The sequence below is a fragment of the Podarcis pityusensis genome, assembly GCF_964106645.2.
Source record: "Podarcis pityusensis genome assembly, chromosome: 2".
In the NCBI taxonomy this organism is placed as follows: Eukaryota; Metazoa; Chordata; class Lepidosauria; order Squamata; family Lacertidae; genus Podarcis; species Podarcis pityusensis.
Window position 1 is genome coordinate 95319421 of NC_138029.1, and position 27927 is coordinate 95347347.

At 44.4% G+C, this 27927-nt stretch overlaps 1 protein-coding gene and 1 long non-coding RNA gene across 7 annotated transcripts in view; both read right to left on the bottom strand.

Annotated features, from left to right (window-relative positions):
* The window catches only part of LOC308471680, a 591928-nt gene that overhangs the window by 8821 nt on the left and 555180 nt on the right, over nucleotides 1–27927 (bottom strand). The window lies entirely within an intron of this gene.
* Nucleotides 1–27927, bottom strand: part of CHL1 (cell adhesion molecule L1 like) — a 203485-nt gene that overhangs the window by 8821 nt on the left and 166737 nt on the right. For 5 of the 6 annotated variants that reach the window (XM_080995642.1, XM_080995639.1, XM_080995641.1 and 2 more), the window contains 8 exons: nucleotides 27626–27823; nucleotides 24479–24549; nucleotides 22830–23049; nucleotides 12626–12741; nucleotides 12276–12480; nucleotides 11356–11478; nucleotides 9998–10177; nucleotides 1654–1815 (listed from right to left, as the gene is read on the bottom strand). In XM_080995642.1, coding sequence (XP_080851768.1) covers nucleotides 1654–1815; nucleotides 9998–10177; nucleotides 11356–11478; nucleotides 12276–12480; nucleotides 12626–12741; nucleotides 22830–23049; nucleotides 24479–24549; nucleotides 27626–27823 — 1275 coding nt within the window. The remainder of the gene's footprint in view (nucleotides 1–1653; nucleotides 1816–9997; nucleotides 10178–11355; nucleotides 11479–12275; nucleotides 12481–12625; nucleotides 12742–22829; nucleotides 23050–24478; nucleotides 24550–27625; nucleotides 27824–27927) is intronic. The other variant, XM_080995644.1, reaches the window with a different exon arrangement.

Below are 27927 nucleotides of genomic sequence, written 5' to 3' on the forward strand. Positions count from 1 at the left end.
GAACACATGCAAGTGCTTAGCTAGCTGCATTTAAGATGCAAGGAGTAAGAGACCTACCCACTGGGGAATGGGCATAGCAGCTAAAGTCTGTAGATAATACACATTCAACATTTTAAAAATCATTTCACTTTCACCCTTCTTGGCAATGCAATGTGTGGAGCAGCATTTTAAATCTAGACTGTAATTCTCAAGCCACTCACTCTGGAGTACAAATGGAAATCGGCCAGCGCCGGACTCACCTACGCTGGTACAAGTGAGTTTTATGGGAGACTGAGCTTAGGGAAAGCTACAAAAGCAAGGAGACTACCCTTAACCTCTGCATAAGGCTAACTGAATGGTGTTTGAACTTTACAGAAGAGTGATTCCATTAGCGAGGTGGAACTCTGCTTGCTGCCTATACTGGAGACTTTCCAAGAGTGGCTGCAGAAAACTCTCTAGGTTGTGATGTACTGCCTTCAGTGTTCCATCAGTGCTAGAGGGCAAAACAGGGCATTCTGAAGAAGAAGAAGAAGAAGAAGAAGAAGAAGAAGAAGAAGAGGAGGAGTTTGGATTTGATATCCCGCCTTTCACTCCCTTTAAGGAGTCTCAAAGCGGCTAACATTCTCCTTTCCCTTCCTCCCCCACAACAAACACTCTGTGAGGTGAGTGGGGCTGAGAGACTTCAAAGAAGTGTGACTAGCCCAAGGTCACCCAGCAGCTGCATGTGGAGGAGCTGGGATGCGAACCCGGTTCCCCAGATTACGAGACTACCGCTCTTAACCACTACACCACACTGGCTCTCTAGGTGGCCTTGAATCTGCTGGATCCAGCCCTCTTTGTTTTTCATATATGCCAATTGACTGAGCCCCTTAACTGAGCGCCTTGTGTTGTGAACTACCCTGAGGTCTATGGGTATACAAATTTATATAATAATAATAATAATACCAGTCTGACACAGTTATAATTACCTGATCTCTTATTGGTTTCAATGTGAGGGATTTGGTTGTTTTTTTAATGCAGGCAAAAAGATGCAAGCCCTTTCCACCGTAGCAAAAGGTGAGGTGGCAGGGCTTTGGCAATGGTGGGTCATCCACTACTTAAATCTCACCCCCCCCCCCATTCAATATAGGATTGCTCTTCTCTTCGCTGCATCACCACCGATGGAGTAGGATGACTCTAGTCACAGATAAAACCATTTGCAAACTTTAGCTGCCTAAAGCAAAGATGTGATAAGAATAACCACCCACAAGACAAAAGGGTATTGACTACAAAATGTCACCTCCTCTATAGTCTCGGCAATATTTCTGTATGCCTGGCCTCATACAGCTTGCCTGCTTGGGATGGACCTCATGACTCAAGGTCCTCCTGAAGAAGGAAGCAGCTCACAAATGGAACTGACTCACTGCTTGATCTCTGGTTCCATCAGCAGAAGCCTTTATGGCCAAGGCCCGGCCTGAAATTCCTCAACAGAGAGTGGCTTGAGAATTGTGAGTTGAGTGAGCGTTGCTTCTGTTGAAGTCGATGGTAGAAATCTCAATGAGATTGTTGGCAGTGGGTCTGTATTCTCCAAATGTGTTTATATAATGCTCTCTATCTGAAGCAACTTGCAATGATATTGCTAAAATTTGCTTTGCAAAAAGAATGGCCATATTAGAGGCCTTAGAAAATTCTCACCTCTCCCCCTGGTGTCTATTACATCTGCAGAAATGCTATTATTATCAACCCAATTCTTAGTTACTAGTCGAACTGTGTGTGCAGTTCCAGGCTCAAGTGCCTCAAGAGGCCGAGTCTTTGGGGTGGGATTTGCTGCTTCAGAAATCTTCCCGACAGCTTTACCTACGAAATGTACAGAGTTAAGTAAAATATGTGAATTGGGTTCGGGCCTTGGAAGGCACAGTCACAAAATCAATACAGGTAAATATGAACATGTTTAGCTATTCCCTTCCAAGGATTAGGTAAGCGATTATGTGAACATCATCAGTGTTTCCCTTGGGGATCGTTTAGGTTTCAAATTAAAAGAATGTTGTATATATTGCAATGTATAATGTAACACAAAACGTATGGAGAAGAAGTTAACACTGACAGTATAACCTGATGAGGTTTACATCTACCTTAGATAACATATTAATTAAAATTTTGAACAAGACCTGCTCGTTTAGGTTATTAGGTGCTTTGCCTTAATTATAAGTATTCTGGAGAACACTGAATATAAATGTCAGTATTTGAAATATAATACTTTTCTATTTCTAGGTAATCTTTATATTCACATAAATAATTTTAATATCAAATAAATCGTTTTTATATGATAACATTTATATTTAAATCTATATCTGTTAAGAAAGGCTGGAAAACTGCTGCTAACTGCTCTGTTCTCATTGAGCTTTGTTTCTGAGCATCACAAAATAGTATAAACAGAATCTACTTAACACAGGCATAGGCAAACTTGGCCCTCCAGATGTTTTGGGACTACAACTCCCATCATCCCTGACCACTGGTCATGTTAGCTAGGGATAATGGGAGTTGTAGTCCCAAAACATCTGGAGGGCCGAGTTTTCCTATGCCTGACCTAATATGAAGCCTACAGTCACATCTCAGGATGGATTCCTTGCATGAAAAGTGAGTTTTGTCTTATTGATTTAACTTAAATTCCATTGAGTTTCAGGTTTAAATGTCAGTGGAATAGGGCTATTTGGTCAGATTCAATTTATCTTATGATTGGCATGTAATGAGACTTCCTAGTTTACTGTGAACAAGTGGTGTATAAGTGCACACTCTTTGATCATTCTATTCTCACTCTTCCACTTGTGTGAGTCAGATACACAAACCAGGAAGACTTGGGTTCCCACTATGTGTAAAACAGAGATCATGGTTTGTTGCTCTTTAAAAACCCACAATCACTACTAGCCTAAAGCTGAACATGGCTATATGCTCATTAATAAAATCTGTTAAAATACAGACTACTTTGACTGTGAAATAGGATAACTAAAATAATTGATCCATAAGACTTTTTTTTAATGTGTTGATCTATCTCTACTTTCAAAATGACAGAATATGAACTGTCAGAAAGTTGCAAATGTTTCCTTCAACTCCCAGCAGCAACCTTGAGATGTACTTTAATTAGGTAGTGGCATAATGACTTAGATTATTTTATTTATCAATCAAGGATTAGATGTGAGAAGTTGGTCCCAAACAGAGATGTAATCCTATTTAAAATGAGCCAAGAAGTGTTGACTTGCCCAAGGCAACCTCAATACATTCCCAGCAATCTAAACCCAACTAACTTCTTAAACTTCTTATTTTTTAATGTGGTTTTTACTGCATGGTCTTATAAGCTTCTGTTGTAAATTGCTCTTATATATTTTATGAATATGTAGCAGTATATAAAATAAATTAGATAGTGCTGATTCTTTTGCACTTTTTCTAAACAAGGACTTCGGTGACTTAATTTGCTGGATGTAATTTATCATTCTAGGTCCCACTATGAACAAGCTATTTGGTGTTTATTAAGTCACATAATATGGAGCTTGGAAACTCTTGGACTATCTGCCCGTCTGGTGCTGAAGTTATGATCATTAGTTCTGAAACTACAAAGCAAGCAAACAGAAGCTTTGAGAGATTAACACTCAGAAGACAACTGAAGGAAAAAAGAAAAGATTAAGAACACTGTGGGCATAGTCAAAGAGAGCAGAATATGATATGTTTGTCCAAGACAACAATCCATCAATTACAATCGCTACTTTAATTATTATACCACCACAGAGAGAGTGAAAATGTTGATCGGCAAATTAACCAAAATTTGATGCGAAGGGTTTTAACATAATTAAAACTATCTAGCAGAGTAGATTTTGCTAAATGAATTCTGTAAAGTTGAAACTACATTTTCTAATCAAACCACAAATTAAGCAGCAGGTCATTACAAGTCATATTTTAATTATGTCCCCCCCCCCAACTCAAAGTCTAAATGGTACACTTAATAGAAATGCTGTCTAAAAGGCAACAAGGCAAAAAATAAACTCTGTTGTGTCAATTTCTGTCTTAATGAATGATGCAAAACACTTGAAAATGTCAGCTCCGTGAGATTAAAAACTGAAAGGAAAAGTAGCAAGAGACTCTAATTTGTAGAATAAGTATGGCAGTAATTTTACACCCGCATTCTATTTGGATATGTGACCTTTCAGAGATATTTGTTGTAGGTTGGAATTTTTATCATGATAATAATAAATCAGTGGTTAAGGCTGTGATTTAAAAGGCAGCAGTGCATGGACATCACTATGCAAAGGAACCAAGGGAAAATCAAAAGGATCACATGTCTCTTTTCTAAGATCAGAACCTGCCATTCCATTATTTAGCTGTGGTGCTTATGATCTTCTGGACGGTAGCCACTAGTCAAGAACCTTATGGTTGTAGAAGAAAGTTCTCCATTGCAAATTCTGTCCTTAATATACTTCTGGGCAGGACCGGATTTAGGTTTGATGAGGACCTAAGGTACTGAAGGTAATGGGGCCCTTTATATGTTCAGCTGTCCTTTGTCAACAACAAATTGTCACTGTTTTTTTGTGTTGAATATATACTATATGGTAATTTATGGACCTAATAGGTATCTAAAGCCATTTGCACATAACAAAATGTGTATTTTATCAAAGTAATTGATATAGAAATGAGCAAATGAGTGATATTTTAGGGAGCAGGCTAGCAGGTGGGCCCCATTACTTACATCATAGGAGCCTACACAACACAAAACATTGTTGTTGTATGTAGGTTTTATTTTATTTTATTTTTATCTTATATTTTGGAAATGTACATCCAGTTTTTTCCTTTAAATTTTTTAGGGGCCCCCAAAAGAGTGGGGCCCTAAGCTATAGCTTGTTTAGCTTATATGTAAATCTGGCATTGTTTCCGGGGCTTCATTTCCACTGAAACTTTGCTGGTTTCCTGGCCTACAAATCATGCTGAACAGTGGATTTCACCAGCTGTTTGATTGGGGAAGGGGATTTTTAAAGAGACATTTTGGAGTCCAACTGTCTGAAGTAGGCATGAAAGGGCTGAAATGGATAGTGTATCTTCCCCCTATCCATCCAAGAGGAAAAGGGCAGTGGATGTTATGAGATTGGATGCCAGGGAAGCCTTGAATCTTAAATACATCTACCAAACATCCAGGTAATTTGCCAGATTTCAGGATTGCCCTCCAGAAGACTTCTGTACTGAGATTCAAGCACTTGTTGTTTCTTGCCAGGTGCTTGAATCTCAGTACAGAAGTTATACAATAGGCCCACAATGCCTACACAAGAGAAATTATTGATAATTGGGTAGGCATTTGTAGCTAGAACAGGAAAAGAAATGGAGAAACCTGAAAAATAAAAAGCAAAAACACATTGGTAAGGACATATTTATAGTCAATAAATTGAAAGGTCACTGAGCTATAGGCATTTGCTTTAGAAAACCGAAAGCGGCCAGCTTAAATGTATTTTTAATATACAGAAAGATAGAAGCAATAATAAAATAAACCAACCAACACCATTCCTCATTTTTCTGCTGTACCAAGGGAAGCACATGAACCTTAAACAAAGGGAAGCACATGAACCTTAAACACCTGACTGCAATTTCAGAAGATTTCTCTCGGGTTTGGAGATTTATGAGAACTTATGATACTGTAGGGAAAATGAGCTAAACCTTCCCCAAAGATGAGCTATTATACAATTTTCCGCATAGTATATGTGTCTGCTATTCAACACACTTATCACAAAATGTTGGACAGCTGGTCTCTGATCAACAACTTCACATGACAAATGGAAAGTTAACACAGTCTTGGTGAAATTTGCCTCTAAAGAATGACTATTAAAACCGTAGTGATCTGCTGTGCAAGTAGAACTACCTCCTGGCTAACTCTGGGATATCTCATTCTGAACAAAAGATAGCTTTTGATACTTGCTTCAGGCATTCAGAACTTTCTCCATGCAAGCTCTCTTAGCAGATACATCATTGCTATGAATATAGTATATGATCTGAGCCATTCACAGATACAGCTGCATCCAGCCAGAAACAATTGCTGTGATTGCAGCATTAGAAATAGGTATTGCCATGATCATGAAAATTGCCACTGTGTTTGTCCCAAATAACAATTTAAGACCTCCACGCAAATGCATCTCGAGGGACAGACTGTGTACATCACGTAGAGGAAGCTCTGACTACCTGAATCTGCCTACGTGACAAAAAACTGTTAAGTCGTATTTCTTACACTCCTAGCATTCTCTAAGAACTCAAGGGACCATGGGATTTGAGGAGACCTGCTGCAGATCCCCTGGAAGGAAACAATTAAGCTGTCATTGAGGGGGAAGAGAGATGGGTATTGAATTCCTCCCCACTCCTAGCTCCCAGGTGCCTCACAGGCTAGGTTAATCTGCATTGCATAGGAGGAAGAGGAGAGATGGAGTACCGGGACACTGAGCAACTTCAAGGACAGCAAGCTTTAAAGGAGTACACTGTGACATAGAGAGGTGCAGCCGTACTAGGCTGAGAGTGCCAACCTCCTCGCTTGCTTGACATTATGGGTGGCCCTAGGTGCCTTAGATACACTAATCAAGGAACTGGGTGCAAATTAATATTCCTAGGTGAGATTGGGGGGTATCTAATTGGTATTCAACCAACGGGAGAACCTGGCTAACAGTTGGATTTGTACATTGTTTGTTGTACCTTGTTGGGTGGGGTGACTGGTAGAAAATTGTGAATATTCTCCACTCTGGAGTGTGATGCTGATGTTAGGGGTTGGGGTTGCACATAGTCATTGGGTGACTGATTGATTGACTGACTGAGGATGGTAGTTGTGGACACATGGAGTGGATGTGATAGCCTAATTGCATGCTATATGTGAATGCATCATCATTATGCTATTCTTTCCCTCTGATCTTCTGTTCTGTATTTCTTCTTTAATAATAATCATAATCATAATCATAATCATAATCATAATATTTTATTTATATCCGGCCCTCCCCAGCCGAAGCCGGGCTCAGGGCGGCTAACAACAATAAAATAAGACAACATTTTAAAATCATTTCATTAAAAAATTACTTCAAATCAAATTGATGGCAACCATTGGGTAGATTGCCAAAGGAGGGAGTCAGGCTGTGCCCTGGCCAAAGGCTTGGTGGAACAGCTCTGTCTTGCAGGCCCTGAGGAAAGATGTCAAGTCCCGCAGAGCCCTAATCTCTTGTGGCAGAGTGTTCCACCAGATCAGAGCCACAGTCGGAAAAGCCCTGGCTCTAGTTGAGGCCAGCCTAACCTCTCTGTGGCCTGGGACCTCCAAGATGTTTTTGTTTGAAGATTGTAAATTCTTCTGTGGGACATACCAGGAGAGGCGGTCCCGTAGGTATGAGGGTCCTAGGCCATATAGGGCTTTAAAGGTTAAAACCAGCACCTTAAACCTGATCCTGTACCCCACCAGGAGCCAGTGCAGCTGGTATAGCACCAGGTGAATGTGATCTCTCAGCAAGGACCCCGTAAGGAGTCTCGCCACGGCATTCTGCACCTGCTGGATTTTCTGGGTCAGTCTCAAGGGCAGTCCCACGTAGTGCGAGTTACAATAATCCAGTCTGGAGGTTCTGGAGGTGACCGCCGCGTGGATCACAGTGGCTAGGTCAGGGCGAGAGAGGTAAGGAGCCAACTGCTTAGCTTGGTGGAGATGAAAAAATGCCGCCTTTGTTATAGCTGCAATCTGTGCCTCCATGGAGAGGGAGGTGTCGAAGATTACACCCAAACTCTTAACAGATGGTGCTGGCACTAATTGCGCCCCCGCAAGAGATGGAAGTTGCCCCCCCCCAATCCCATATCGTCCCGACCCAGCCAAAAGACCTCTGTCTTCGAAGGATTTAACTTCAACCGGCTCCCACGTAACCATCCAGCCACAGCTTGCAAACCTCTGATCAGAGTGTCTGGGGCTGAGTCAGGATGGCCATCCATCAACAGATAGAGTTGGGTGTCATCAGCATACTGATGGCAGCCCAACCCCAAACTCTGGACATAGGAACCAGTCTTGAATCAGTGCCTGGACACAGTGGAGGGCTGGGTGAGGGCCAATAAGCTGAAGATGAATTCTGATGAGACTGGGGAGCTGTGAGCAGGTGATTCCCTTGTCATGAAAGTTGACAAACTATTGATGAGGTTGCAGAACTGACCCGCAGAACAAATAGCTCAGATGTCTCAAGCGTGCGAAGTGGAAAACAGTTTAACTGTGCATTCCTATGCAGGTCTACTCAGCAATAAGTCCCTCTGACTTCAGTGGGACTTAATATTGTAGAGTAAGGATCATAACATGCCAGGTCTGGCTGGCAGACGCAGACAATATCATTTGTAAAACGGGGTGGAGTATATTTGACCAGACATTCAAAGAAACCATTCATGCTGTGTGTTTAATTTATCTTAACATGAGGAACCTTGGTAAGAGTCCCATAGACTTGATTTGTAGTCTAAATGGGTTGTGCCACTCGCAAGTCAGAGTCTCTTAAATGCAAGAAAGTGCAAGAAAATATTTGACTTTTCCCTGTCAACACTGCTATTGCATATTATTCACACTGATAAGCGCGGGCATCTTCTTCTTATCTCATTCCCTTTCGCAAATTGGTGTGCCAATCTCACTTAATTGTACCAATTAATATCAAGTTGGTTTTCAGTAACAGGACTGGATTTGTGGACTGGTCAAGCCATTCTTCTGATTGTTTTTTAGATGAGTGAGATGGGTAATTGTATTAGCAGGGGTTTGGTTATCAGATCAGCAAGTGAACCACTGAATATAACCAATGAAGGAGTGATTGAAGAATTCAAAACTGATTTTTTTTTTTACTCTGGGCCACATCTATGGTAAAAGTAGTGGTCTGCCTGCAGCAAGCATTGTATTATACAATACACAAGTTTATACCTGATGGCTGCAGTCTGACCCAAAGTTAGGTGAATTCAGCATTGAGCTAACTTGGAACAAATTTATGAAGTTTGCTAATGTCCTTTGATTAACTGAATGTTTAGACTGCACTCCAATTGTTCAGCCTGCTTCATAATGCAAACGGATGGGCAAAACCGACAACTGTGGTTTTTCACAGTATCCCACTTTTTTAAGTCTTCAGTTCTCCACATTTCAACATCATTTTGAGATTTTTTTTAAATGGACTTCATGAAATTTTATCATTATTTTAATGTGAATTCCTTCTAATACACACATTTTCCTGTGTACCTTTTCCCTTAATAGTCACATTTCTGGAAACCAATTTCCCCTAATACAGTGATGGCCAAACTTGGCCCTCCAGCTGTTTTGGGGTTACAACTCCCATCATCCCTAGCTAATAGTACCAGTGGCCAGGGATGATGGGAATTGTAGTCCCAAAACAGCTGAATGAGGGCTGAATGTGGCCATCACTGCCCTAATATAATGCACGGCTGTCTCTTAATTTCACCAATATAATACAATTTGATGCACACTCCTCCCACCCAGTATTTGCATTTTTGTATGCATTTCTTGACTGAAAAACTGCACTGCAAAATTCAGAGAAGTATGAATTTCGAAGGATGGTCGTGTTTTAGTTCACATGTTGTTTCATAAAGTGTGCATTAGACAGGTTCACCTTTAAGGTGAACTGGATGTCTCCTCACCTCTAAATGTTTGAGATACCATTCTCTCTCATTCCAGGAGACAGTGGAATGCAAAATTCAGATATTCAATCCCTTAAAGCCCAGGTCTTCCTAAATGTGAAGGCTCACAAATTGAATAAAATGCAAATTCATTTCTTCAGAGAATTATCACAGGAAGCAATTTTGTAAATACTTCAGAATGGTAATGGTGAAACAGTAACAAAATGGTAATGTTGTCATATCCTTAAACGACATTCAGAGCTCTGTTGCTCTTTGCAGCCTTAAATGTTAGCTGTATCCGAGAATTGGGTGAAAAGCAGAAAAAAAGGTCATTGGCATTAAACCTACAGAATTTTAATGCAAAAACATCAAATGGAAATTCAGCACCACTCTATTTGTAACTTACTGCCTTCGCTTACTGTTACTGCTTCCTCTGTGATTGGTTTCCCACAGCCTTGTACAGTACAGGCTCTTGCATAGAACTTGTACTTTGTACTGATGCTCAGATTGGAGAGCCTGAAGTTGAATGATGATGGGTTAGTAATATTGATTTCATGCAAGGGCCCAATGTCATCAGTTTCATTAACTGGAAAAAGAAGAAGCAAAGAATAGTAGTCAGTCAGACACCATCATCTGGAAGGAGACTGACTTGTTAAAAGCATGCCTCATGGACCAGGTCCCTGATCCATGAACACTGAGCTAAACAGGCACTTAAATCTCTATGCACACATTATGAAATACATAGCTTTCATGACATGTTGATCGATTTCCATAAATGGGGGGAGGGGGGAATATCTAGTGCAGTTTTCATTCTGAGTATCACCAAAAAAAAATATGTGGAAAAATAGCATTGCCTTAGAAGCTATGTGGCAATGAAGAATCGCTATGGAACTCAGAAGGAACTGCTGGGGCTGCTGCTGCCACCTTCCATCTGATTCAGTTGCCTCACTCTGCCTAGCGGTAGGGCCAGCTCTGCTCAGTTAAAAATGCAATAGCTCCAGATATGATTTTCGTGCAAGCCCCCCTTCATAGCCTCCGCCTCCTAGCTATTCCAGAAAATAAAGGTGGTGCTTGAGTTGTGGGATAAAAGCCAGAAGGTCCTTAATGAAACTCAGAAGCTCCATTCCTTGAGTCCTCCCAATTGTATGCCCAATAAATACAGAGAGATAAATCACAAACTAAACAACTCTGTATGTAGTTTACAAAAAGGAACAAAGTGCCATTCTAAGGTTGAAGCTGACCTATTTGGTGGAGCATTGAATTGCCATTGTGTAGTTCCTTTTTGGGCTGACCAGGAGAAGATTCATGAAACAAAGATTGAAATCCGGGTATCTCATTGTTGGAGTTCCGTTGGGACCACACCAGCACAAGTATGCACATAGAAGGTTTCTCTCATGGATTTACTTCAGGAATATTTGGACTGCTTGGCTTTGAGATACTGAATTGTGTGAGTCGTTATTATTTTGGAATTGTATATATTATATAAGATTTCATGTAATAGAAGGTGCTGAAATGCTGTAAATTATTGTTAATAGGTTTTTAAAAACTACATACAGGGTTGTTTAGTTTGTGATTCCTCCCACTTGTAGCCAAATCATGCTCTGTTTCCTCTGTAGCTTTCAAAAAACCAGGATTAATGAGAATGATGCAAAAGAAAGGAGCTTGGGCCCCCCTCTGTTTTTTGAGCACTGGATAACAACAGTATGTCTCCAAAATTTGCTTGTTATTAAGCTCTACATCCAACCGCACCATTCACGTACTTACTTATCTGGTACTGCAAAATATATCCAGTGACAATGCCATTTGGTTTCTTCGGTGGTCCCCATGATAATGTTACAGAGTCTTTATCTAAGTTTAGTATCTTTAGAAAGTGTGGCTTTTCTGGTACTGGAAAACACAACCAAAAAAACACATTATGCACTTTCTTCGTACTAGATCACTCCATTTGATCTCGGATAAGCTTACAGCATCTTTCCATTTGGTTCTTCCCCCTCCTTTATTAAACACACTGCACCACTTGAAACACCTTAAGTAAAGTTTCAGAGCCGACTTGTTTTCCTTAGGCATGCCATCCTCCATTACACAGCCAAATAGATCCTTTAAAATCTATTTTACCATATTTGACCCAAGAACTTGAACTCAGAGGGGACCCCAGATATTGACAATGAACTCCCAAGGACTACAGAACCATACCCACAGTGCAGGGAAGTGTGTTTGTGCAACTTCCACCGGATGGAGACACAAAAGCCAGGAAATGTGAAAAAAGAGAGTGTGACTCATTCCACCAGCAATTTTGATTCTCTGAAGCTACTCACGTGGGCCATCTAGACAGATGCATGCCCATTATGCTCTTAAGAGGTTTCCAAGGCAGGAGAATGACACCAAACATATTCCCATGAAAGACAATGGTAATAATTGTGTGAGGCCCAATGAATGCACAATTGCAGTGATTATTTATGTAAAGCTGGTAATCATTCACGTCCAGCTGGGTGCAGGAAGCAGACTATAAACAAAATCTGGTCGTAGAAACACATAAGTAGCAATTGAAAGATGCTAATACCATAGTTCTGGCTGCGAGAATACTCAGACATGGGGAAAACAGCTAGCACACCACACACAGCTGAAGCAAGAGAAAATAGAGTTAGGAACACTGACTACTGTTTCCCTTCCCCTCCTTCATTTACCTCCCTCGGGGGTCTGGAATTTGTACGTGTTGCTTTCTGGTCCAGCTCCTTTAGAATTAAAAGCCAAAACAGTTAAGAGGTATTCACTGAAAGGCTCCAGGCCGGGAATCATTCCATCGTTTCGGTCTGCGTTAAATGTCAAGAAGCGTTTCTCCTGGCGATGGCTTTTTCCATCTAAACGGCTTCGTATTTTCCACCAGCTGACCTGTAGTGGGAAGATCCAACTGAACATTTGAGGCAGGGGACAACAAGCAGGACCCTTACATAGCCTACCAAAAATAAAACCCTTAGAAGAGGCTCTGAAACGTAGAGTAAGGGAGGGAGAGGGTAGTGTGGAGAACCATAATCACCTTGTAGCCCCGGAGGTGGCCACGAACTCTGTCCTTGGGAATGGTAGACCAGATGGCTTTAGCGAGAGTACTGTTGATAGCGTGGACAATCACATTGGAAGGAGCCGCTTCCGGAACTGGGAAATGCAGGAAGGTGACAGGGTTGTGTTAATTGTTGTGCTCAGCATCATATATTTTGAAGTTGTGTCAGCATGCATGATGAGTTTAAAAGGATGGCCAGCTAACTAACTCTCTTGGTGGGCCACTTAGAGAAGAGAGTGAGAGTTAATGAACCAGAGTTTTGCATGCTACTCCTTTAAAATGCCCTGGTAAGATCTTCCTCATTTGCAACTGGGGAGGAAGGCACTTCTCTGTCTTGGCTTTTTGACACCCAGGTACTGACCTGAGTTTAAAATGATGGTTCTGGATTACTGAAAAGCCACCTACTTTTAGGTCCCATCAAATCCCTCCTACAGGCAAGCTGTTTGTGATATTTCGATGTTATCATATTCAAACTAAGCCTCCATCTGTGTCTTGTGCACCGAAGCCTGCAGTCTTATGCACACTTATCTAGGAATAGGCTCAGCTTGAACTTGGCAGGGCTTTCTTCTGAATAAATATGCACAGAATTGTGCTATATGAGCTATCAGTGGGGCCTACAACAAAATGTTGCAGTGTGGAGGGCTTCTGCTCAGTCACTGCCATATTCCATGATACTGTCTTCTTTTGCTCTCAGTTTTCCATTTCTTCAAACAGTTCGTCAGCATTCTGTGCCCACTGAGCTGGTTCTGTCCACCTTCGGCTATTTTTTTTTGGGGGGGGGATTCCCTGCCTGAAGTACCCTCCCCCATACCACATTTTTCTTGTACTTCTGCAAAATCACTCCAAGCCTGCTGAATAGTGCAAATACTGCTTTTTTTGGCTACATAAGGATAGTCACTCATATTAGTATGTAGCCACGGTGAGGAACCTCAAGCCTGCTAGTCTAATTAGACCACCCAGCTTCTCTATTTGGCTCTCAAAGCTGCTTTGGGCATCACATATGATGTCAAGTATAGGGCGTGTAAAGACACAACTGTGCTTTGGCAAAGGACCACCTGCAAAGCCTTGTACACAGCACAATGCCCTGAGAGCCCTGATAACCAGCTGATAATCTGTGCCTGCAAGACTCACGAGAGACCCTTTGAAGCCCCAATGATCAGCTGGTTGTCAGGGCTGCAAACACTATGCATGGTTCTCTGCAAGCCCCAATGATCATCCTGGGTTGCCACACACAGTATGGTTTAATTTCCAAGAGTGTGTGAGAAAATGGGTCACCTGATGTCAGGTGATAGGTGAGTGGCACCCACTTGTCAAACCACAGGACCTGCTGCTAGCCTGCTGGCCAGATCCAATTGCCCAGCTCCAGTGCATAGGATATTTCTCTACGGGTGAGCCAATAAATGCCAGATATGAGAGGTAGAGTTCCGGAGTCAGAGCTTCCACACACATTAATTGCTGTATGAATGTTGGATGTGATCCCTGAATTGCAGAGGGTTGACTCAATGATCCTTATGGTCTCTTCTAACTCTACAATTCTATGATTCAATGAATATACATCCGGATGCCCTGATACTGGCACAGCCTGCATATATATATTTCATACTTCTGCAACAAATTCCAAAAAATGGGGATGGGTGGAGAAAAATGTTCAGAAAATAGGCTCCACCATTTTTAGCTTGACCATTATTTTTTCTAACAGCAAAAATAAATATATTTTTACAAGGGTTGGCATTTTTTCCCCTTTAGTGAAAGCTCAGATTTTGATTCTAAAAAGTGCCTGCAGGCTGTGACAAGTTCCCTCTGAGTACAATCTCGGGGGCCTTCTGCATAACCACCCCTACCATGGGAGCATTTTAGCAGGCCTTCTTGAATAATTATTCTTCCTGGCTGAACTAAGAAGTCTCAGTACCTGTATAAATGCAAACGTAAGATTTTAAACAATTCGGTAACTGTCAGAGCTGCTTCCAGATCCTAGCTCACAGAGGATCACGCTAGCCAGCGATCATTAAATAAAAGTCTTTATTGAGTTACAGTTTCCATTCTCAAGCTGCTGCGTGCAACTCTACGTCTCATGGTTAGATCGGCGAAGCTCCATCTGAGTCTCCGCCCCTTGTACACCAACTTAATATCCTAGCCTTGCTCCACCTTTTCCGCCTGACTGTTCTTCTCTGGGTCCCTCTGCCCCCCGGGGTCTCTTCCTTCCGGGATTCCTCTGACGCTGACGCTGACCCCCCTGACTCTTCTCCCTCCTTTCGGCGGGCTTTAGGACCTGGCTCCCTTTCCGGGCTGCCTACTGCGCCACCTTCCTGTGCATTTGAACTTGGCACGCGCGCCCAACCTTCCACCTTCCGTCTGACCGTTTCTTCGCTCCCCGATGGAGGTGTGGCCACTCCTGACTCGTGCCCTCCCCCCTGTTGTGAGCTGCCAGCGCTTGATCCCTGGCGCCCTTCCTCTTCCCTGCTCTCTGGCGGTGACGCTGGTCCTGATTTCCAACTGCTCCCCTCTGAGTCCCCTCTGGCTCTATCTTCCTGGGGTGTCCCCCTAGGCTCCCCCCTTGCCCTGGCCACTGGTGCTCCTTTCTGTGAATCTTCTGATTCGCTGGAAAGACTCGGAGATCTCGGGTCGTCGTCATCACTCATCTTTTCTTCTGCCTCCTCTCCCTCGCTCTCTGTTTCCTCCCTTGCCCTTGCCTCTGCTCCTGAACCCCTGACATCCATCCCCCCCTCGAAGCCCCCTCTTCCCCCCTCCCCTCCTTCCGGTGCGGGATCTGGGTGCTGCCGTGTCAGGGGGACGAATGTCGGATACAGTTCGCTTCCCGTGGCGGGCCGCCATCCGAAGTCTTCCGGTTCTTCCTCCCTGCTCTCGTTGACGACGGTCACCTCCGCTTCCATCTCTGTGCCGCCGTGCTCGAAACCCGGGTCGTCCCCGAAAACGTCCATGTCCGTCTCTCCCTCGTTGCCTTCTGGAGACGTTGCTCGTCCTGGACCCTCCAGCCACCTTCTGCGGAACTGCTCCTCTGGTCGATCATCCCACCAATACGAGGGTTCTGAAGCAGATCCCGAGGGTGACCCCTCTGGGGAACGGGCGTCTCGTGTCGGTTCCTCGTCCGAGTCGAACCCCCGGAACGTGCTGGCTGAAAGCGTGGGCGTGAAAAGCCAGTCGTCGAAAAAGTCTGCTGGCATTGGCCTATGTGGGAAGAGGGCATGAAACTCTTCTTTGAGCAGAGGTTCGTCTAAAGCGTAGCCCGGCACCCAGCTGTTGGCACTGGCCGGGGTGCCCTCCTTGGCGAGAAGGTATTCTACCCCCTCTTCCCCCCATCTGGAGTCCAAAATCTCCGTGACTTCGTTGATGCGCTCCTCCTGTGCCACTCCCCCTTGCCCGGTTCTCTCTCGGAGCGGACCCGGTGCCGTTCCTGGTTCCTGAAACCTGTGAGGTGCCTTGTAGGGAGTGAGCACCGATCTGTGGAACACCGGATGCATTCTGGAACCCTCCGGAAGAGCCAGCCTGAAAGCCACCGGGTTGACCTGTTCGTCGACTTGGTAGGGCCCCAGTTGTTTATGCCCTAGTTTCTTCTTCGCCAACGACCTGGCCGGCACTGCGTGGGCTGCTAACCAGACCCAGTCTCCCACATGGATCTCTTCGCCAACCCTTCTGTGTTTGTCCGCTTGTACCTTGTATGCGTGTTTAGCCAGCTCCAGGTGCCGCCGCAGCTGATCGTGGACCTCCTGCAACTCCGACGCGAACGCATCTGCTGTCTGCGGCTCCCCCTCCCCCATTCTTTCCAGTCCCGGGAAGGTTCTAGGGTGCCTCCCGTTGTTGGCGAAGAACGGCGTGACCCCCGTGGACACGTGCTTCGTGTTGTTGTAGGCGAACTCGGCGAGAGGCAGGTAATCCACCCACGTCGCAGGCTGTTGATTCGCATAACATCTCAGGTACTGCTGCATGATGGCATTGACCCGCTCCGCTTGCCCGTTGGCCTGCGGGTGTCTAGCCGACGCCAGGTTGATCTTGACGTTCAGGAAGCCCATCAGCCTCTGCCAGAAGTTTGAGATGAACTGTCGCCCTCGGTCGGACAGAATAGACCGCGGCAGACCGTGAACCTTGAACACGTGGTCTATGAACAGTTTGGCGGTTTGTTCCGCCGTGGCCACCTTCGCACACGGAATGAAATGTGCCATCTTGGAGAACAAATCCACCACCACCAGCACAGCCGTCTTGCCCCTCGAGCTGGGCAGATCCGTGACAAAGTCCAGGGCCACTCTCTCCCATGGCTCGAACGGAGTTTGCAGCGGTTCCAGCAGTCCGGCCGGCGGTCTGTGCACTGGTTTGGCCCTCTGGCAGGTGTCACACCTCGCCACGTAGTCCGCGACTTCCCCTCTCATTCCGGGCCACCAGAAGTCTCTGGCTACTAATTCCACCGTCTTCTCCTTGCCAAAGTGCCCGGCAGTGGGCGCGTCGTGCAGCTGCTGCAGTACCTTGGCGCGAAGTTCGTCTCCCGGCACGTAGATGGCCCCTTTACGGATGAGCAAACCATCTCGCAGCTGGAACTCGTCGGTCGCTGCCGTGCCCCTGTGCACCTCTGCCATCTTTGCTTGCGCGAAGGAGTCATCCTGCAACGCTCGTCGCACCGCATCCAGGTCAACTGTTGCCGCCGCGCACGCCCACACTGTCGGTGCGAAGATGTGCATGGCGGCCGCTGGCGTTGCCTCCTCCAGATACTGTGGCTTACGGGAGAGAGCATCCGCCATGATGTTGGTGTCCCCCGGGACATACTCTATTCGGAAGTCGAAATTCGCAAAGAACTCAGCCCAACGTATCTGCCTCTGGTTCAGGAACTGTGCCGTGCGCCAGTGCTCTAGATTCTTGTGGTCCGTGCAGACCTGCACCGTGTGCTTGGCGCCGATCAGGAAGTGCCTCCACGCTTTGAACGCTGCATGAATGGCCAGCAACTCCCTGTCCCAGATGGTGTAGTTCTGTTCGGACTTGCTGAGCTTCCTTGAGTAAAACGCTCCCGGCCTCCAAACCCCCTGCGGGTCTTTCTGCAGCAGGACTGCTCCCACAGCTCTGTCCGAAGCGTCTGTCTCCACCCTCATCGGCCTGCTGGGGTTGACATGAAGCAGCTGCTCTTCCGACGCGAAGAGACGCTTGAGTGCCTGAAAGGACTGCTCCGCCTGCTCTGTCCAGATGAACTTCTTTTTCTTGGAGCTGAGCGTGTCCGTGATGGCCGCTGTCTGCATCGCAAAGCCTTTGATAAACTTGCGATAGAAGTTCGCGAAGCCGACAAACCGTTGGACCTCCTTCCGGTTGCGTGGGCTTTTCCAATCCAACACTGCTCGGACCTTGGCGCTGTCCATGGCGAGCCCTTTATCAGACAACTTGTAGCCCAGGAAATCCACCTCGGTCACGTCGAATTGGCACTTCTCCAGCTTGGCGTAAAGCCTATGTTGCTGTAGCCTGCTCAGCACTTCCTTGACGTGTCTGTCATGCTCCTGCTGCGATTCCGAAAAGATCAGGATGTCATCCAAGAAACAGACGCACGTCTTGTAGAGGAGCCCCGCCAACACGTGATGCATGAAAGCTTGAAAAACGTGGGAGCCATTTTGCAATCCAAAAGGCATAACTCTATATTCGTAGGTGCCCAGGGGCGTGAACATGGCTGTCTTCCACTCATCTCCCTCCCGCATGCGAATGAGGTTGTATGCCCCTCGCAGGTCCAACTTGGTGAACACTCTGCCCTTCCGTACCTTTGCGAGGAGGTCGTCGATTCGGGGCATGGGGAAGTCCGATGGCTTGGTCACACTGTTCAAGATGCGAAAGTCCACTACAAGTCTTTTTTGGGGCGTGTCCCGCTTCTTAACAAAGAATACCGGACTGCCCCCCGCTGCCTTGGACTCTCGGATGAAACCTCGCTCCAAATTATGATCTATGAACTCTTTGAGTTCCTGCAGTTCGTCCTCAGACATGGAATACAGCTTCCCTTTGGGCAGCGCCGCCCCCGGCAGCAGGTCAATTTTGCAGTCATATGGTCTGTGGGGGGGTAGCCTGTCTGCCTCTTTCTCGCAAAAAACCTCCAAAAATTCTGCGTACTTGTGGGGAACCGCTTGCAGCGTGCCTAGCTGCAGCTGTGACTCCTCTTCCCCTCCTTCCTGCCTGGGCACGATGCAGTGTTCAGCGCAAAAGGAAGAGCCGAAGGTCAGCTGCCTCTGGTACCAAGCCAGCGTCGGGCTGTGCTTGTCCAGCCAACTCATGCCCAATACAATGGGCGTGTCCGATAGTTGAGTGACATTGAAGCTGATGATTTCCCTGTGATTCCCAAGTCGCATCACCATTGGTGGCGTCTGCTTCACCACTTGCCCCCCTAGCAGCTCCCTGCCATCCACCGTGACAACCTGCAGGGGCAGCGTGGCAGGCAGCAACTGTATAGCGTGCCGGGCGACAAAGTCCTGCCCTATAAAGTCCGCATTGCTTCCGGAGTCAATGGTGATTGGCACGTCCATGGTGATTCCATTGGGCAGCTGGAGCGACGCGGTGAGCTTCACTACCGGTTTGGGCGGGAGGGGGTCCATGGGCTGTAAAATCTCTGGGGACTGCTTCACTGACACGTCTGGCTGGGCCCCAGTGCCTCTTCTTCCAACCAGACTCCTTCGTTTCCCTGCTGTGGTTGTCCTTGCTGCGTTGCTGCAGTTACCATTGCTGAGGCTGCAGTGTGCTTGTGGAGCCTCTGGGGACACTCTTTCGCCATATGCTGTGGATCATCGCAGATGTAACACTTCCTGTTCCCTCTAGGAGGCTTCGCTTTCACTGCTGCCGGTGCTAGGGCTCTGGCTGCTGACTGAGCCCTTGCACCTCCAACCTCCATAGGTTCCGCCCCTCCTCCTGGCGGAGGCGTGGATTGCGCACGCGCTGCTTCTCTGGGAAGGAAGGAGGAGCCCCTGGCTGGTTCGCGCCCTCCACGCCCTTCGTCCCTGCTCCACGGACGTCCTTCCAGCCGCACCCCCACCGCCAGCGCCCTCTGAACGATCTCCTGCGTGGTCCGGGGTCTCTCCCCCCTCGCAATTTCATCTTTAACCGAGCCGTGCAATCCCTCCCAAAACAGGTCTCTTACAGGAGCCGAATCTCTGTCCCATTCCAGGGCACTGACCAAAGCGAAAAAGCGGGCATGGTACTGCCTTACGCTGGCCCTCCCTTGCTTCAGTCCATGTATCTCCTGCCGAGCAAGATCCATGTCAATGCTTGAATAAAAGCACCCATCCATCGCTTTAATAAAGGCATCCGCATTTTGGAGCGCCGGATCCTTATCTCTCCACAAATTGCGCAGCCATGCTTTAGCATCTCCATGCAAATGGGACATGATGAATCCCACCTTCTCTTGCTCATCTCTAAAGTCTTTGTTCAGCAGTTGCAGTGCACACATTACATCTGCTCTAAAGTTGGGGTACTGTTGCAAATTCCCATCGAAGTGAGAGACCAGACCGCCTGTTCGTCTCCCCAACCCAATCCCCTCCGGTTTGGGTGTCAGTTGCCCTTGCTTCGTAAGCACTTCCAACCTGACCTGGAGATCCCTGTAGGCGGCAGCTGCGTCCTCCTCTCTCTTCCTGGATGCAAGAGCCTCGGCATTCAGTCGTGTCACTGCTTCTCTGAGTTCCACTATCTGCTGTTCGGCCGTCATGTTGTCTGTCGTTCGTGAGCTCGCTAGTAGGCACCCGCTTTCTCTCCTCTCCGCGAGGACGTAGATGCCCACAATCTAGGGATGGAGCTTACTGTCAGAGCTGCTTCCAGATCCTAGCTCACAGAGGATCACGCTAGCCAGCGAGCATTAAATAAAAGTCTTTATTGAGTTACAGTTTCCATTCTCAAGCTGCTGCGTGCAACTCTACGTCTCATGGTTAGATCGGCGAAGCTCCATCTGAGTCTCCGCCCCTTGTACACCAACTTAATATCCTAGCCTTGCTCCACCTTTTCCGCCTGACTGTTCTTCTCTGGGTCCCTCTGCCCCCCGGGGTCTCTTCCTTCCGGGATTCCTCTGACGCTGACGCTGACCCCCCTGACTCTTCTCCCTCCTTTCGGCGGGCTTTAGGACCTGGCTCCCTTTCCGGGCTGCCTACTGCGCCACCTTCCTGTGCATTTGAACTTGGCACGCGCGCCCAACCTTCCACCTTCCGTCTGACCGTTTCTTCGCTCCCCGATGGAGGTGTGGCCACTCCTGACTCGTGCCCTCCCCCCTGTTGTGAGCTGCCAGCGCTTGATCCCTGGCGCCCTTCCTCTTCCCTGCTCTCTGGCGGTGACGCTGGTCCTGATTTCCAACTGCTCCCCTCTGAGTCCCCTCTGGCTCTATCTTCCTGGGGTGTCCCCCTAGGCTCCCCCCTTGCCCTGGCCACTGGTGCTCCTTTCTGTGAATCTTCTGATTCGCTGGAAAGACTCGGAGATCTCGGGTCGTCGTCATCACTCATCTTTTCTTCTGCCTCCTCTCCCTCGCTCTCTGTTTCCTCCCTTGCCCTTGCCTCTGCTCCTGAACCCCTGACAGTAACGTATTGCTGTCTGCATCTCAATCACTTGCTGCCACATGCTAAAAGATTGTGCATATTTCAGTCACATCAAGGACTTTGAGGTATCCTGTCCCAAATGCCTACTGTGGGGTTTCCTCTTTTTGTAGTCTTAAGCCTTAAATCCTTAAAAGCTAGGTATTTGGTTGGTTTGCTTTTTTGAAGTGAGCCTATTTAAAAAAAAAAAAGGCTGTCCTGCTTGCAGAAGTATTTGATTCCTAGTACTGCAGCAGGGGGCTTATAATCTTCCAAGTATATATATATATCCATTCTCTAAACAAGATAAGAGAGAAAAAATTGCAGTGTAACAGCAGCAAGGCTTCTGGAAAGACTGTTGTCCAATTTTCTCAACAGGGGAGCAGAGGTTCTCAGTCTTCCATATTTTACACAAGAAACAATTGCTTTGTGTTATTACTGTACACTCACAGTTATTTTATTAGGGTTATGACTTCCTGTGCACTTATATTAAAATTCTGTACAGTGGTTTATGACAGTGGTGCCTGCAGTGGGAGGGAAGGAAAGAGGATGTAGAAATCATAGACTAATGTAATAAAAGAATATAACTCTGGGATATTGAGATGGGAAATGGGTATTTTATGTTTTGCAAGTTTCAAGTGAACAATATTGATTAGGCAGGGATAAATGTCTGTTGGAGGTTTAAAATCTAAACTAAGCCACTTCTTTTTAAATATTAAATTGTAAAGTCTCGGCTGGAACAAATACAGATATTTATATGTGACTGCAATTTGGCTGGAAGGTGTCATTTAGATGTAAAGGGCAGCAAATTTGGTTGTATCCTTGTAAATTTATTAACTGTGCTATCCTGTGCATGTCTTTTCAGAAGTAAATCTGAGTTCAGTGGGGACATACCCCCAGGTAAGTGTGTGTAGATGTCAAACAGATAAATGACTTTTATAACACATCTGAAGGCTTCAGGTAAGTTTTCAATGGCTGATATTTTATTGTGACTTAACATTTTGTTGGGATTCAACCAGAGTGGCTGGGGCAACCCAGTAAGATTCAAAGATGGATGACATATAAATATTTATCATCATCATCATTATCACAATCATCATCATTAAAGAAACTATCAATATGCTTGAGACACATTTAGGATGTGCTTTCACAATATAATTTTGGGAGGAAGATGCTTACTTTTTGTAAAGTTTTTGTGGGGGGATCTAGCCATATGGACAAATCTTCACAAGAAAGCTTAGGATGATAACTGAGAAAAGTTACCGTGTGAAGCTTTCTACCTCTCAAAAATGGCTGTGACAATTTACCTTCCTCGAATGAGCCCCTTGAAGTCAGAATTAATTACATAATAACAAATGTTTAGGATATTGTTACTGAAGTAACAGAAGCATTGTGTTACATACTATCACAAAATGGGGTTATCATGAAAGACAAACAAACGACCACATTTTTCTGCATTTCATTTGAAAATTGTGCTTTAGGTTGCTTCCCCCCTCCCTGCCAAATGTTGGGAAGCAAAAAGCTTCTGTATCTCCACATTTTTCAGCCTTCTGTCTTTTTAATAATTTAACTCCCAACTCTTAACTCTAAGCTCGTTCACCCTTCAGCTTGAAAATCACCCACAGACCATTCTTTGTATAAAGATTTTTTCCCCCATTACTTACTGTCTTCGCTTGAATAGCCAGTTATTATATTGGGCTCAGGGCCAGACCCAAAGCTATTCACTGCCTGAACTTTGATATCGTAAGGTACAAAGGTGGGGGTGTTCTTCAATATCAAGAAATGTTTTTTCACTGTTTCTTCATCCCATTCAACATTATCCTGTTGTTTCCAGTTCACTTTGTACTCCAGCCCTGGTCCATTCTGCTCCATGGGCTTCAGTGGCTGCAAATGAAGAAAAAAAGGAATCAGGTACTGTTGTTGTTGTGCTGGCTTACAGGAAACACTCTTTCGTGAAACAGTTGGCTATATAATTCAGAGGTGCATCACAAAGATTGCTTTAAGTAAGGCAAACATCACAAAGATAGGCTTAAGGTAAGTGAAGGACAGAACGTTATGGCTTTTTAAAAGCCAGCAAGAGAGGGAAACAGATGGCTTGAAAGCACATTGATTATTAAATCATATACTTTAATGTTGGAGGCATTACCTCTCAATTTGCAGTACATTTTACCATGTCAATCAACTCACATGAAAATGTGTCATTTGTACTGTGGTTACACTATGACAGTTCTTTCAAAGAAATTATCCATTGCAGATTTGTCCATTAAAACATAAGATTACCCTACAGAGTATTAAACAACTGACAACAAAAATCCCAAACTATATCTGAATGACTTATTGGATAGTAATATTTTTATGGCTCATTTGAGGTACTCATCTAGCTCAGAGTCATTTACACAACAGTAATATGTATAATTTCCTCCTCTCTGATTTCCCTCTGTCAAAGATGTATATTGGAAGTTCCTTGTGGGCAGGGCCTGCCTTTTTGCAATAATAATAATAATAATAATAATAATAATAATAATAATAATAAACATTGTAACCTGCCCATCTGACTGGGTTGCCCCAGCCACTCTGTTACTCTGTAAATTGCTATGTCCAATGATGTCCTTGTATAAATAATAATAGCTGGTAAAATAATTTGCCAGAGGGAAAGAGGAGAAAGAAAAAGAGAATGAGGATGAATAAAAAACAGTTAAGTTTGCTTGTTGTGATTTATAGAAGGCACCTGCATTCATGAATACATGGCATACTCTCTACATTTGCATTCCTTGTAATGAAGGAAGCCAAAATGGAGGATATGATGGAAAGTGCCAAGCGTCAATTCACAGAAAACTGGAGGCAAAGGAAGATGTTATGGGCTCACATTCTCATTTCTACCCAAGGGATTTTGCATTCCATCAAACAATCTCCTTTGAAACTATTATTAAGAGCTAGGGCAGGTAGAATCCAAAGCAGTAATTAAACTTCATTCTTTCTTTAGACCTTCTTAGCTACTTCTGTGTTTTCAAAAACAGAATCATTAGTAAGAAATTATTAGAAAACAGGAGCTAAGGGGGCATGTAAGGAATAAAAGGCAAAATCAATGATGGTAGAGATTAAAGCTATTTCCTAGATGTTATCCTACAATTTTTCTTTCAGCTGCAATGAAGGGTGCTTTTGTTTTGCTTTTAAATCACATATTCAGCCCCAGCGCTATGCATGCCCACTTCGAAAGTCCACTGTGTTCTCTGAGGCTTATTAAAAAATGAACCAGGTAACTTCACTTGGACCATAGCAATTGTGTCTATACCTTCAATTAAAAGAGCATTACCTCCCATGTCATGTTCATTTCATGTGGTTCAGAAGATTCAATTCGGATGTTTTCCGGGTTCTTGTCCGGAGCTATGCATCAATAAAATACAATGCAAGAGTATTTTAATTAACCAGTCTTTGTTACTTATTCTTCATATGTCTACATTTACTTTATATGGTAAATCGATTAACTGCTGGCTAATTATGTGAATTTCCTAGTAATGATTATTATACAGCAGTAAATTATTCCAAAATAAACTTTGAAAAACTTCAGATGAATTTTACATTCACTGTGCAATAAAGTTATCATTTTTAACACACTGCACCATTTATGGTGGCTTGTGACTTGTTATGATAACCACACACAACTCCTTGCAAATTGTATTTCAAAGAATGGATATATCAGCTACATTCAAATTATTATATTTCTGTTTAACAAGCTGAGCTATGAACAAGGCGTTGGGCCATGCACACAGCCTCTCTGCTCCCCCCTTCTCACCTCAAGAAAACAGATCAGTAATTCTTCCATTAACTATAGTTTCTCATTTTTTCCAAACTGGGAAACTGTGGTTAACAGCTTCTGAACAAGATTATGGGAAGATGGCTTAATATTTCGTTTTGGTCCAGCCATTAACCATAGTTTGCCAGTTCAGCAAAACCAGGAAATAATAATAGTGGATGGAGAGCCTTCCTACTGTAGTTTGTTTGCTGGCTCACATGAGGGAATGAGCACAAGGAGTTCCACTATCTTAAGGAGCCATTTTGAGATGAAAGAATTACATTATGACAGACATCAGTAAATAAATTCATCCCAGGACACCCTTGGATAATATGATCAATTGTCATGTAAAAAGCACAACAACAAAAACCCCACACCATAAGATGGATATGGTTTCAGTCATTTTGGTTAAAATGATTGAATAAGAACTAAATGGTAGTTTCACAAAGCACCAGATGTTAATGGGATTATTTTAAAGAGTTGGCCCATTGGGACTAGGAAAACAGAAGGTGTATCATTAGAAGGAGGCACAGTTTGAAAGCTAGGAAAGGCACAGAGACAAAAGTTTTTGTAAAATGTTAGGAGAATATAAATGAAGAAACCTTGCAGAACAGCTGTTCTATAAAAGGATTTTCAGGAGCCAGTTATTTCATGTTATACCAAGAGAAATTGGTTGTGAATAGAAATTTATCCAAAGTCCTGTGCTGCTATGAGACTCACTATAAATCTTGCTAAATAGCCCATCCAGAAGGCATGGTGTCTACATAAAAGAAGAAGAAAGCTAGCCTGAGTCTTAAAAGCAGTATATTTGGAGCCTAACTACATGTTTTGTTAATTGTGCAGTTTCTCAGAAGATATTTTAAAAATGGAATCCTTAAGTACATTTGTTTTCTAGTTGTAAAACAGCCTTTTCTGAGGTGTTGCAACCCAAACTGTACAAAGTATTCCAAATGCTGTCTTACTGATTGTCCTACCTGTATGGAGCATTGTCATGTACAAATAACTTTTATTCCTTGGATCTTATATTCCCAAAGATTGGGGCTGAATCATCATATATGTCTTGTTTTTGGCAGTCTTTGGTACAACCTGAAACCTGCATAGCCCTTAAGAATGCCTCATTCCACATTCCATCTTGGGACTATAAATGAAATTCCAGAGCATAACCATCAGCCCCCCCCTTTGTTTACCATTTAGTCGGCTAAAGAGACTAAACAGGTGTACAGGTGTGGAGAACTCTAAAGCTGCCACACTATTTTGTGACAGATTGATTGGCTAATAATGATTTTGATCTAAAACAAATTTTGGAATGTTTCTGATGGGTGGGCCAACATAGCTACCTGTACTTTTTGTTAGGATATAGTTCCGTTCCACCTTAAAAGGGACAGGCATGACTGTTGTGTGTCACATGCCTGTTTACATTTCCAGCACAGTCTGCTGGGAACTTCCGTTTTGTATATTGCTTTTGTATTGCTGTTTTGCTCTGGAGAAGAAGGGAAGCAGACATGTTTTTCCTTTGTCCCTGCTGCTGAATAAAATGCTGTATATAATGCTTACACATGGCTCTGTCCGCCACTTCCGTTGTGGAGATTTATTCACTCTGCTAATTAGCGTGCTCGGTAGCTTCAGAAGGCTACTGAGGCTCAAGTCGCTGATTGATTGATGCTGTTCTGTGACCTGGAGATCACCCGGCTGCCGGCCGGTGGCTGGAGCCAGCTTGGGGCCTGCCTGATGCCCCCGTCTCCCTGGCAGCATCCCAACACTTTTAATGTACAATACTGTGTCCTCAATTAAATAAAACACTCTTTTCCTTTTGCTTCTCTTCTTATTTTTATATTTCTGCTTCTTTTTCCTCTTTTCTCCTTGGTGTGTGTGTGTGTGTGTGTGTGTGTGTGTGTGAGAGAGAGAGAGAGAGAGAGAGAGAGAGAGAGAGAGAGAGACTATATGCACATGAAGGTGATGGCTGGCTAGTGAAGGACTCTAGAGGCAGGGAAGGAAAGATCTCCCAGGGTGGGAGGCTTGAAGAAGAAAGGGAATCTCCTAGGTGACAGCTGGGAGGGTCCACCCTCTTCTGTGTGAGACAAGGATTAAGAGGGGGCTTTGTATTTTCTTCACTCTTTCTTTTTTCTGTTGCTTTTTTCTTAAAATTTAGATTTGTTTGTTTTTTATTGCATTGTGTGATGGAAAAGTTTCAATAAAAAACTATAAATCAACAAAATGTTATCTCCTTAAGAGCCACACTTTGAAAAGAGAGGATCACACACATTAAACCAGCCTTCCCCAACTTGGTGCCCTCAAGACATCTTGAACAACAACTCCCATCAGACCTAGCCAACATGGTCAATAGTCAGGAATGATGGAAGTTTTATTCCAAAACATCTGAAGGAACACAGATTGGGGAAGGCTGCTTTAAACAATATTTATAATTATCCACAACAGGGTCTGGCTTCACAATGTCAAGCCTCGGCACCAATTACTAAGTGGGATAGGAGAAAGCAACTCACCTCCAACCAAGCCTATAAGTTAATCTAAAACAAAACAAAGCTTAGGAACTTGTTTTCCCCACAAATCAAAACAAAGGCTCCTGAATATGCATCAGGTGTATTCTAGGCTAGTATACCCTGTTCAATATGATATAATTAAACACAAGAAACAGGTAGCAAAGCATACCAGCTGGTGGTGTTTCATATCGTTCTGACGGTTCGCTAGGCTGGCTTCTCCCAACGGCATTGACAGATATAACACGGAACTGGTAATTTACATAAGGGGACAGTGGTAAGACAACTGTACTGTCATTCCCTGGGAGCCTGATTAATTCCTGCCACTTTCTGGGCTCCCATCGGTTCTCTTCAAATTCCACAATAGATTCTAGAAAGGACAAGGAGTGAAGACACAATTAAGATCCCCAGAAACGAACTGGAAAGAAGGGAAGCAAATGATCAGCAACAAATAAACCTTCACCAATAAAACTA